General features: G+C 34.4%; 1 protein-coding gene across 26 annotated transcripts in view; it reads right to left on the minus strand.

Moving 5' to 3' along the window:
* The window catches only part of TRDN (triadin), a 547,971-nt gene that overhangs the window by 215,476 nt on the left and 319,553 nt on the right, over window positions 1-12,942 (minus strand). For all 26 annotated transcript variants that reach the window (XM_056818706.1, XM_056818721.1, XM_056818719.1 and 23 more), the window contains one exon: window positions 8,070-8,123. In XM_056818706.1, coding sequence (XP_056674684.1) covers window positions 8,070-8,123 — 54 coding nt within the window. The remainder of the gene's footprint in view (window positions 1-8,069; window positions 8,124-12,942) is intronic.

The raw sequence follows: 12,942 nt of genomic DNA on the forward strand, positions 1-12,942 counted from the left end.
TTCCTCCCCTCTTCTGAAGCCTTTCAGCTTTCCCCTCCCCCTTCCTTCACTTTCACTCAGTGTGAACTATGATGCTTTAGAAAAAATACTCTTTTTCTCTTCTTTAACTCAAGTAAGGGGTTATTGGGGAAGACAGGATAAGGATGGAGGATAAAGTAAGAGAGATGGGGTTTTCCCTTTTCTACACAAGGAGTCTTGGTTTGGAGGATATTGGGGAAATGGCAATCAATCACTAGCAGAGACTGTCAGGGAGATAGGAGGACAACTGTCTGAATGCTTTCTTCTTCCAATCAGCCAGGTTAGTCTCATAGATACAAATAGGTTCTTCTCCACCTCTGTCAGAAGTCAAAAGCCTCAGCTTCTTCTCAACCACCAGTCACAAGCCAAAAACTTGGTCCAAAAGCCTCTCAGCCCAGTTCAGAATAAGTCCAGCCCTTGGCTTGGCTCTAACTGCTTCTCCCAGTAACATTCCAAAAGGAATATTCACTTTGACTGACAGATGATGTCCTTTGCATGCATGTAAATTCTCTCCTTGACACCCCCTCCTTTGTCACTTATACGGAGCCACTAGTCAAGTCCAAATAATTCCTTTTAGAAGTGTTTCCAGCATCCCTCTTTCTCATCTTATCTCCAAGCATCATTTCAAGAGCAACCCTCCTCAAATATTTTGCTATGACTTTGGCTACAAACACTACCAGAGTCATCTTCAAATTCTTTTTCATCCTGTTACTGCCTTATTCAAAAATAATTAGACATAATAGCATAAGTGGTTATCAAGCTATCACCTCCTTTGCTTTATCATGGCAGTGGATTATGCACCTAGAGAATGCATTAGAACTAAATGTTGAATGAAAAGACAAGAGCAGAAAAATGGTCTTTTTTTTTATCAGTCCCCAAGTTTTCCAGTAAACTACCTACTCGGTAGGTAGAAATTACTATGCTTTAAAATGTTCTCATTATCATCAAAAGTAAATCTAAGTTAATGAACAAGCATTCCCTAGCTCATCATCATCATTATTATCACAACTATCAATTTTCTGTGTTGCTTGGGTCCTGAGGCACTTTACATATGAAAAACCTAGATTTGGAAGTTGAGTACCATGATCAACAATTACCTTTAGTTTCTCAAATCCCCAAATTGATAACTTGCAAGTGTGAGTTAATTTTTTTCCGCGTAGAATTTCATTCTGTGCTCCTGTTCTTATGAAACCTGACTGAAGAAGAGCCACTAGGGTTTTGTAGTCAGTATTGCTGTGGGCGTTGTCCAGGTGACTTCAATGTTCAAACATTGCCAAAACTTGACTTTTCAGGTATATATTGTGTTAAAGCACTTAAGATAAGGTTGTTTAGTGAATTCCCCAAAGGGAAACAGTCACCTCAAAACAATAAGCCTTCCATCCTTCATTTCAAACAATAAATTCTGTGATTGCCCTTTATCAGTTCTTCTGGAATACCCAAATAAAAGCTTAAAGACCTGAAATCAACTTAAAGAATAGTCAACAAGCAGGTATAATGTTTTCCTCTCTGCAATCTCTCTAATTTGAAGATGAGGCAACACTAAATTTTGAATTCCTTCATGCCTTTGCAGCTCCTTTTCCCCCCACAGCACTTAGGAATTCTTATTCTCTCAGAAGGCTCAATCACAAGCAAAACCCTGAGGGATACAGACAAACACTGGATAGTGCTGAATTTCTGACATCTTGACAGTAATGGATCCTACTGAGATTTCAAAAAAAAATGTACATGTTCCTTATCTAAACAATACCCAGCTTTTTATGAGAAAATGAATGCTGCACTCAGAGAATTCACTAGGTCTTAATTTCTTAGCTCCCTATAATGCTGATGTGGGCTATTTTATAATTATGACTGAAAAGGCAAGGACTGAATATTCACCTAATTGACCATATTTGTTATATTTATTAGAATGATTTTGCAATTATTTCTGGGTCCAAAATGGGAAATAGCTCATCAGTGTGGTGCAATGGAAGGAACACCAGATAGAGAGACTGAGGTCCTATTTTCAGTTTCCTGGCTTTGATACTTAAAATCTACATGTTAGGTGCCTCAGATCACTCACTCCCTAATTCAGTGCAAATTGTATTCAAAACATTCAACCTGGAATCAGGAAGACAACTTTAAATCTAGCCTCAGATAGTTACTAGCTATGTGTCTTGGAAAAGTCTCTTAACCTGTTTGCCTTAGTTTCCTTAATTGTAAAATGGTGATAAAAATAGAACCTACTTCCTAGGGTCATTGTGGGGATCAAATACGAATATTTGTAAGGGCTTTGCAGAGTGTCTGGAAAAGAGTAGGTAATTAATAAATGCTTGATTTCTCCTTTTGTCGGGAGAATAAAATAAAATAATAAAAGTAAAGTACTTTGCAAACTTTCCAAGTTCTTTATACATGGTAACTATTACTATTAGTGAGCATTTATTAAACACATACTCTGTTGGACACTATGCTAAGTGCTAAGGATACAAAGAAAGATAGTTCTTGTCCCCAAGGAGCTTAGAGTTCATACTTTGTTAGTAGGCATGGTTGCTGCCACTGCAAACAATATATTCTTCCCATTTTGTTTCCTTTCTTCCAATTTGCTCTTCATTTTCACCTTTGCTCAAGTAAACTGGTAGGCTTAGCATACACAGGTAGTCAATTTAAAACTATCTCTTGTTTTGGTAATGAGTCATCACTTGTCATTTAAAATATAATTTGCTGTATTTATTTGTTTATATACTTATTCATTCATTTGTTGTTGTTTTTTTGATGGTGCTATTTGGTGCTTTATAGGTTCAATGCTTACTGAGTCAAAGAATTATTGTTGAGTTGCTTCAGTCATGTCTGTCTCTTCATGACCCCATCTCTGGTTTCCTTGGCAAAGATATTGGAGTGATTTACCTTTTCCTTCTCCAGTTCATTTTACAGATGATGAAACGGAGGCAAACTGGGTTAAATGACTCTCCCAGTGTCACATAGCTAGTATCTGAGATGAGATTTGAACTCATGAAGATGAGTCTTCCTGGTTCCAAGCCCAGTGTTCTATTCACTGTGCCAGACTTATTCTGGAAAGTCTTCAAGCTATAAGCATCTTTTTTTTCTTACTCCCTGAGCCTGGTTTTCATCATATCTTTTACTATGCTAACCTAAGCCTTATCTTTGCATTGAAGTCATTGACTTTAAGGAGTATGTTGATATATTTTGGATAGTCTTATTTAGTCCTTTATAGGATGTTTTTATCTCCTATTCTCATTCCTTATAATAGATGTTGGTACATGAGCTACAGTTATTTTCTATTTGCAAATGCATATTGCGAACACTGCAGAATTAGGTCATCAAGTATCCTGCAAAATGATACTTCTTGTTACCTACTGATGCATGATAAAACCAAAGCTGCTAACTCTATCATTTGCCTCTCAGAAAAGAACTGGTGAGTCATGCTTCTGCTTAACTGCAACCCAATTTTGTCATCTAATTCCATTTATAGTGAAATATGGCATGGAAATGCCCATCGTCCATTACTGCAGTAGTCATCTCTTCATTGATCACTGGGGGAAGAGGGGGAGGAATTACATTTAAAGTACGAACAGCTAATGCTTGTAGAGGGACAAAACATGGAGTAATTCCAAGCACCTATTGCCAACTTTTCCATACTGAATGCAGAAGTACAAGGAATGTATGTAGAACATAGGACTTTTTTATATTTTTCTTTGAATTTGTGAGTATAAATGATTAAGGAATTTTTCACCAAGTGGCCAGGCTTTTGATGATGAGTCCCTTCATATTTAGGTCATCTTCTGAAAGCAGTTAAAAACCTGTTCTTTTTGAGATCATATTTCTAGAATTGAAGAACCTGCCAATATTTGCACTCAGTTGGCAAAACCTTCAAGGGTTATGTATCTGGAAGAGTTTAACAAGATGAGCCTATGGCATAAGACATGGCAAATATCTCAGCACTTTTACACAGGTCTATAAAACTACACATAGCCTATACCTCTTATTTTCACTCCTAAGCCCCAACTCCAATGATCTCAAGCTTATGATATATTCCATTTTTAGGCAAAGCACTTAATATTCCTGGACGTTGGTCCTTTTCTGTACAGATCGGGGTGGGGAGTAGATTAGGTGATCTCTAAGGCTCCTTTGTATTTAGAACAAAATAAAAATTCATCCTTGTTTTTCTGGCCTGAAGAGATAGCATCTAGAATATTATATTAGGTTTTGAGTCTTTAGAAACAAACAAACAAAAAAGGACCTGAAAAAACCGAATGGAACATTTCCATAGGGAGGACAAGACAATGTGGAGGGAACTTCAAACTATGTCCTATTAAGACTATCAAAATGAACTGGTTAAGAACATGATTAGTAGAAAATATATTTGCCTTAATTATTTAAAGTAATAAAGGGATGAATTCTCTAAAAAGGATTACATTTGTTCTCTGCAGCTATTAGTAACAGAAGTAGGACAAATGGGGGAGATGTTACATTGAGCCATATTTCAGATCAGTACAATGAAGAACTCGATCAGAGTTGCCCAAAATAGAAATGAAATGATTTATTCATCCCTAACCACTACCTGTATTCAAGAAAAGACCAGAACTCTGGAAGAAATGTTGTAGAATAAGTTTCCCAAAGAAATAAGAATTAACAAATATTTTAAAGTTCATAGTGTGTATAAGACACTGTGGGATTAGTAATATCTAGTAGGAGCCATGCCATATTCTCATTCAATTCCCTTGTGCCTCAGTTCCTTTATATTAAATTCAAAGAGCATTCAAGTCCCTTATAATGTAATAGCTGTGATCCAATGAGCTTCTTAATTATGACACAGAGGAATGAGATAAGTAAAAAGGGAGAGGTCTAGGAAAAAGGCTCAAAGAAATTTGAGGAAGAAGAGACTTTTTTTTTAACTTGTTTCTTAACCATGGGACACAGGTTGGATTTTGAATCAGAGGTTAGAAGTTGTCAGAAAAGAAGGAACACCTTCCTAAAAGAAGTTTTAGTTGAGATGGGATTTGAGGGTTGGGAGATGCTTCAACAAGCAAAGTAAGGTGTATATTCCAAGCACAATATACTGAAAGGAAAAGGGGAAAGGCAGAATTAGAATGGAAAATAGACATTTGTTGTGTTTAGCCAAAACTACGTTAAGAGGAGTCACCTGAGATAATGCTGGCAGGAAGGTTATAGCCATATTTTTGGAAAATCATGAATGTCATAACCAAGAACATCCATCTTATGTGTTAGGTAATATGGAGCTATAGAATGATGATTGCATGCTCACAAATTCCTAGAATTGAAAAATCTAAAGGACCCAAGCAGCCTTCTATTTCAACCTGTATCCAAGAAAGAATTCCTTTCATAATGTGACCTATCATTAATCTTCTAACCTTTGCTAGAAGACTTCCAGGGAACATGAGCCCACCAGCTCCTAGGGCAGTTCATTCCCCTTTCTGTAGAACACATTTTTTAGCACATTTTTTACTTATATCAAGTCCAAATCTGCCTCTATTCAATTCAATTCCCATTCTGACACTATATATATATATGCCTTACTTCTGTCTTAATAACAACTCTAAGGCAGAAGTGCAAGGGCTAGGCAAATGGGATTAAGTAACTTGCCTAGGGCTACATATCTAGGAAGTTTCTGAAACCAGTTTGGAAATCAGTTCCTCCCAACTCCAGGTTTCCTGCACTATCTACTGTGCCTCTTAGCTTCCCTCATCCATATATTGTTGTGTTTTTGTTATTCAGTCATTTTAGTTGTGTCTGACTCTTTGGGAAACCCATTTGGGGTTTCCTTGGCAAAGATTTTAAAGTGGTTTGCCCTTTTCTTGTCCAGCTAATTTTATAGATGAGGAAAACTGAGGCAAACAGAGTTAAATGACTTGCCTAGGGTCACACATCAGAAGCCATATTTGAACCCAGGTTTTCTGACTCCAGACCCTGACCTGATTCACTGCACCACCCAGCCACCCTGGAATTTGGAGTACTTAATCAATAAAATCCCTTAACTCTAAGATAGGTACAAGGTGAGAACATTTTAGACTTTTTGTCAAATATGTTTATAAAAAGCAACTAGCACCCCATCACAATGTTCTACATTAGAAAGCCTCATACCGACTGTAAATTGAAGTTTTGTTGTTACATGTTTTGGTTATTTTTTTTAGCTTCATTTCTGCTGTGTCATGTGCATTTTTCAAAGAGCCCACCAGTAGTTTTCCTTTATATTATCTCATATCTTTACTTTGATCAACATCACTCCTTATGTCAGGAATGTATAGTCATTGCAGGTATCACTGAGTATTTATTTGACTTGGGTTTACTAATCCTATGGCTTTCCAAACGAGTATGATTCAAAGCCAGTTGCTGAAAGATATTTAAATTCCTCAAAAACAGGGGCAGCTCTAGGCAAAAGCAGTATCTTTCAATGGATCTCATGAAGAATATCATCAGGATTATTTCCTCAAAACAAACCATCAATATTGTGACCATAAAGAAAAAAAAAAGTATTTTTCTGTGTAGCTTAGTGGAATTCATTGTGTTATTTTGCAGTTACATTTTACACATATAAAGTTGTTTTGTGATCATTGCAATGATCATGATGAGGTCCAATGAATTGTAAACAGATTTCATTTTCTAGTATGTCAACATTTTTTGTTGTTAGGACCCTGATTTCATCCCCATAGGGAACTTTGGGCAAAGAGATCCTATAATATCTGCACACATCTGCAACTCTTCTTCAATTTATATTCCTAGAAATTGACCTAGGAACTCTGAGAGGTAAGGGAATTGTTCTTATTCACCTTATTAATCAATTAACAAGCAACCATGAAACCTCTTCTACATACTTGGAACTATGGTAGGTACTACAAATACAAAATAAAAATGAAAACAACTTTTACCTTCAGGGAACTAATGTTCTATCTTATTATATACGTACACATATATAATTATGTATACATGGAAGTATAGACAAAATACATACAGAATAAAGAGAAGGTATATCTGGTGAGCAAGGCAGGTGCTATGAGCTGGAGTAAGGGAAATCTGGATAGATCTCATGCAGGACCTAGTAGTACTTGAGTTGAACTTTGAGAGAAACTCAGACTTGAAAAGGCAAAGATGAAGAGAGGTTATATACTAGAAATGGGAGACATCCTGTGCAAACTGAGAAGATGAAATGTGTGAGGAATAGTAAAACACTCAGTTTAACTGTGTTTAGGATGTATAAAGAGTACTAATCTGTAATAAGCCCGAGGGAAGATATACTAGAGTCAGGTTATATAGGGTTTTAAAAGCCAAAAAAAGGAATTTATCTTTGATTCTAAAGGGAATAGGAGCCACTGGAGCAGGGAAATGACACGGTCAGAAGATCCAGTCTTATAGCAATGTGATAGATTCATAGCAAAGGGAGTATATAATATGTGGGGCTTCAACTCCAGTCTTTGTGACTCCCAAGTTCATTCTCTATCTACTATTCAAACTTTACTTTTGTCAATGAATTATATTATTGGAATTTTTCTGTATTTCAATTAGTAGAAAAAAAAAAAGATTAAACCATAAATTAACAAGTACTTACCTGGGAAACACCAGGAAAAGTAATTTTCATTATGCTTTATTATTTAAATGCTCTATTTATAAAATGCATATCAATTTGGGAATGTATATAAGATATTACTGAGTAGGATATCGAACTACAACCCAAGACATCAATTCTTAGCTTCTCCACTGACTCAGAATGTGGCTCTGTGATTCCACCTATGCTTTCTTCGTTTGCTAAATTGTCATTACTTCTCCTCCCTGAGACTAAATTTCTTTCTCTATTAAGGGAGAGGGTTGAACCACACAGTCCTTAAGGTCTCTTTTGGGTTTAAATTTGTGATTGTATCAAAAGGACCAAAGGAGTATAAAAACGTCTTGTAGCAATCACTTGTAACTGACAAAAGCAATCTCTTCCGCATTCTGCCAGCAGATGGTGGTGTTCTGCAATAAACAGAACTCACAGCTTTTATCTCCAAGTACAATATGAAAATGAATCAGTAAAAGGATGAGAGAAAGATTTCATTCCTTACCTTGTGTAGCCACTTTTATAGTCCCTGGTCTGGCTTCAGAAGGTCTCCCACTCTCTTAAATAAGAACAAATTAAACCAATTACTATGAAGTATTATATCACAAAAATATGTAAATGTAAGAGAAACAACAAATAGTAATCTTTCCAGTGGAAAAAAAAATGAAGACAATTATTAGCAAGAATGTGAAGCTTAGTCAGGGAAATATGACTGAACCAAATAAATGCATGGAATAATGCCTCTGAAAACTGCTTTTGCTTTAATATTAAATGATGGTCACAATAATATTTTGCATTTGTATACAGCCTGCAAAGGAAAATATCAAGCAAAACAAAATAATAAAATAAAAAAGATCTCTGACAAATAAATACTACATTGTCTATAATTCTTATTATATTGTTGAAGAATTCATAGATAAAGTTACCTATTCAAAGTCAGTCAATGGCAAATCTAAGAATGGAGCATGAGAACAGCCAACTTTTAGACTTTAGCTTTTTGCCTGTAAGATGACATTACCTCTATTGTCATTTATTCTCAGCACTATTCCTCCTACCAATAGTTAGTGTGGCTGAAGGCAATTGTATGTGGTATGGAATATTGAGGGAGTATATTGCTTTTTTCTAAGTTTTCTATTTCTTTTTTCAGATCCTTTGTAAATTTCCCCCCAGAGAAACAGGATATTAAACACACAACAACAAAGCCATATTTAAAAAATAGATAATAGTAGCATAGAAATTACAAACTAAAAATAAGACCCTCATTTACATTTTATTGATTAATTATAGTTGATAATGTATTAAAGAAATTAAATATATTCAATATGATTAGTAATATGATAAAACTATTTGACCTAGTATTCTAGATATAAAAGCATATTCACTTTTGTAAAGTGTAAATCTTAGAGCTAGAAAGGACAACAAATATTTAATAGTTATCTACTAATTACAGGGCACAATACTGTGTCTGGGTTATTTACATACACTTACTCCATTGAATTAACATGAAACATTGACTAGAGTTTATTTAAGTCTATGTGACTGGCAAGAATTAGAACACAACATGATTAAATCAAGAATTTTTTTGGCAAATACTTATAAGCAAAGCTCTACTGATTTTTCCTGATGGACTTGTTTCTTGCCAAACCAAAAAAAAAGTTTCAATTTCCAATCCTTATTTTCACATTGTTGAGTGAGCTAATTAATCACCTTAATTATGATCTTTATTATCCCCAAGACCATAATCTTTCACTATATTATAAAGGTTCTAGCAAAGGAAAATAGTCTCAATTAGTTATGTAATTCCCATCCATTCCATTTAGGATATAAGAATCTCCAGAGTAGATACCTTTATCTATTTGGGAAACATATTTTAGTAGAAATTAACTTTATTTATTCATCATATATTAACTAAATTCTTGCTATAAAATATTTTGAAACACTACCTTACATGCATTTAAGACTATACATTGGAAAATAACATTCACATCTATAATAGTCACCATTTATATGATACTTTATGCTTGTAAAGCACTTTGTATAATCCTTAAATAATGTACTTTTATTTTCAGAGTATTAGAGATGAGGAAACTGAAGATTAGTGAAGTTTAAGTTACTTGCCCAGGATCACATAGCTTGTAGGTACCTGAGTCATAATTTGTCAGTCAATCAGTCAATCCATAGTCATTAAGCATTATTTAGCTCATTTTACCTGTTAGGTACTAAGCTGAGAGCTAGGATAGAAAGAAAAATAAACAAAAAAAAGGGCAGTCCCTATTCTCAAAGAGTTCACAGACTTGTGGGGAAATTGGCATTCAAGTAATCATATATAGATACGACTTAGAAAGAATAAACTAGAAATAATATCACAGGAAAGGCTCTAAGATTAAAGGGGGGTAGGAAATGACTTTTTATAGTGTAAATTTAGCAGATACTGAAATGAAGCCAGGAAAGTCAGAAGTGAGAATAAGGATGGAGAGAATTCCAGACATGGAGGATTACCAGAGAAAATGCTGAGCAGAGAGTTAGAATATATTGTGTTGAGAGCCCTGGTTTCTTTTACTATTTCTATTAAATATCTAAGAAATTGAGAGACACCTGGAATGCTTCTTTGGCAGAGTATGGAGGAGAAAATAGTCCACAAGGGAAGAGAAGGACAAAAAGATCAAGGTGAGATTTTAGGGAACCCTATTCGCAAGTAAATTGTGATTGGCTGACTCTCTTGTAACCCAGAGCATAAATTGGAGAGGGAAATGAATAATTAAGTGTAGTAAGAAAGAAATATATGTCAGACTTTTAGAACTCTGTGTGGAGACACATTTGTAGGTAAGTTTCTGGTATTCTGTCATAAACACATACATTTAAATTGAAAGGAACTTAGATATCACCAGTATGATTCCATTTTAAAATAATAATACAGCAATTGATTATTAGTCATTTAAATTTTTCTAAACATTTGGTCTATATAGGCTTAGAAGTCCCTTATATGTCTGTGATTCTATGAGCTTATTACTTTAGTGATAGTAATCTCCCTTCTCTCTTCACTAACCCCATTCAGATAATCTCTTTAAATTTTTTTTTTAATTTCCAGATTTCAGGTCAAAACAATTTTTATAATTATTTTCTAATAAGATGGCAGGCGATATGATAAAGGTTACACATATTATCATACAACACATATATGCTAGTTCACCATGTTATGAAAGAAGACATATTGTTTACACTAGAGAAAAAAAAGTAAAGAATAGTATGCTTCAATCTGCATTCAGACTCTTAGCAATTCCTTCAATGGTGATAGATAACCTTTTTCATCATGAGTCCCTTAGAATTGTCCTAGATTCTTGTATTGCTGATAATGGTTATCAATCACAGTGGATCATTGTACATTATTGCTGTTAATATGTATAAAGTTCTCCTGGTTCTGTTCACTTCAATTTTCATCAATTCACGTCTTTTCAGCTTTTTAGGGATCATCTTGTTTATCATTTCTCATGGCACAGTATTTCATTACAATTATATGCCATAACTTGTTCAGTTACTCCCTAATTTATGGGCATTCCCTCAGTTTCTAATTCTTTGCAACCAGAAAAGAGCTGCTATAAACATATTTGTATAAGTAAATCCTTTTCCCCAATCTTTGACCTCTTTGGGATATAAACCTAGTAGTCCTACTCAGAAAATCTAAGGGTTTTAGGAAAAGGAAAAGTTATTCTCTGAATAATAACTCATATTTATATAACACATTATATTTTCCCATGAGACATATAGTGAAATTATTATTCCCATTTTTTAGATAAGGTAACTGAAATTTGGAGAGTTGAAGTCATTTGCCCATGATCAAACATTCAAATGAATAATGTCGTAATTGTGATTTGAATATAGATTTCCTGACTCTAAATGTAAGGCATTTTTTTTAACTTTTGAAATATGTTGCTCCTCTTTTCCTGGAAAATGAGCGGATTCTTGCTTTGCTGATTTTTTATCTTCTTAAATAAACTGACACCTCACTACCTTTTATCTATATTCTTAGTATCATTTCCATATTGATTGTCAGAGGAAATGCCATCTATGACTGACTCTAGCCAGATCTATAAAGTAGACTTTTTAAAAATGTAATCTATATTTTCTTATGCATACTTTACTCAGATTGGTGCTCCCTCCTCAAGCACACAGCACAGCCCTGATGCCCACTGGCTACCCCGCATCTTCCATTGTGCTATCCCTCTTTCAAAACCCTTCCATCTCTTAGTACCATACAACTACTATGGATGCTTTGCCTCTTTTAATGGGTATTAACAGCATTAAAGATTATATGTTTTTCCCCAGAAATCTGCCCAAATATATCCATTCTGTGACTCCAGCAGCTTCTTAATGACAGAGACCACATACAGAGAAGATCAGACTTGACATCTGCTTCCCTACACAGTTTTAGCTCTTGAAGACCCATGATAATAAAGGAAAATCTCATATTAACATTAGAAGATGTGGAATTATGAAGACAGCCCAGGGAGTGCATGTAGTTAAGATAGGCAACTTTCTCACTGCTGTTTTTTTTTAATCTGTCTCCCATTAAATCATGGGAACTAGAATGAAAAGTTAGAAATCTCTTCTGAATTGAAAGTTTAATTTTTGTTGTTTTTGTTTGAAGAGACTTAGAAAAACATATATCTGTGTATATATATATCACAAACAAATATCTATATGTAAATAGAGATCTAAATATATATTTCCTAGTGAAAAAATACAGTATGAAAAGGAAATCTTATTAACTCAGATAAAAGCATTATCAAAACTTCCTAATACTATCAAGGTAGGAGGAAGTAAGGGAAAATAGGGCCTTATAAATAAAATAGCCCAAAGTACATTAGGAAAATCAAAACTGATAAATTTTTGAACCTGCTAACAAAGACAGGATCTGTTGACCTCAGCAAGGTTAGAACTGCATAAAAACATCAGGAAAATATTCCCTTGGAGATATTGAACAATCAATTATCAATTTAATAGGAGAAAAGAAAGAGTACTTCCAAGTGCCTACTGAAAGACCTAGCAATATAAAGGATCCATGACAAATAGGAGATAACAAACATTTCCTTTTTTCTGATTCTTCTATATTTGTGTAGACATTGTTAACATATGGCTAGCAAAAAAGGAGAAAAATGATATCTATACATATATCTATATAAAACTAAACCTTTTAGTATGGAACAGACTTTTTCATAATTGACCTAGAGATGAGTATCTTCAGCAGAAAGCCCATATTTCTATTTTAAGCATTTCATGAACTTATTTTAAACTACATATATAATCAGTTATTTTATAAGGATCTTTTGAAGTCCTCAGTGCCTGTGAAACCCTTTAAATGAGTTTACTTTAACACACTT

Source organism: Monodelphis domestica, chromosome 2 (assembly GCF_027887165.1).
Source record: "Monodelphis domestica isolate mMonDom1 chromosome 2, mMonDom1.pri, whole genome shotgun sequence".
Lineage (NCBI taxonomy): Eukaryota > Metazoa > Chordata > Mammalia > Didelphimorphia > Didelphidae > Monodelphis > Monodelphis domestica.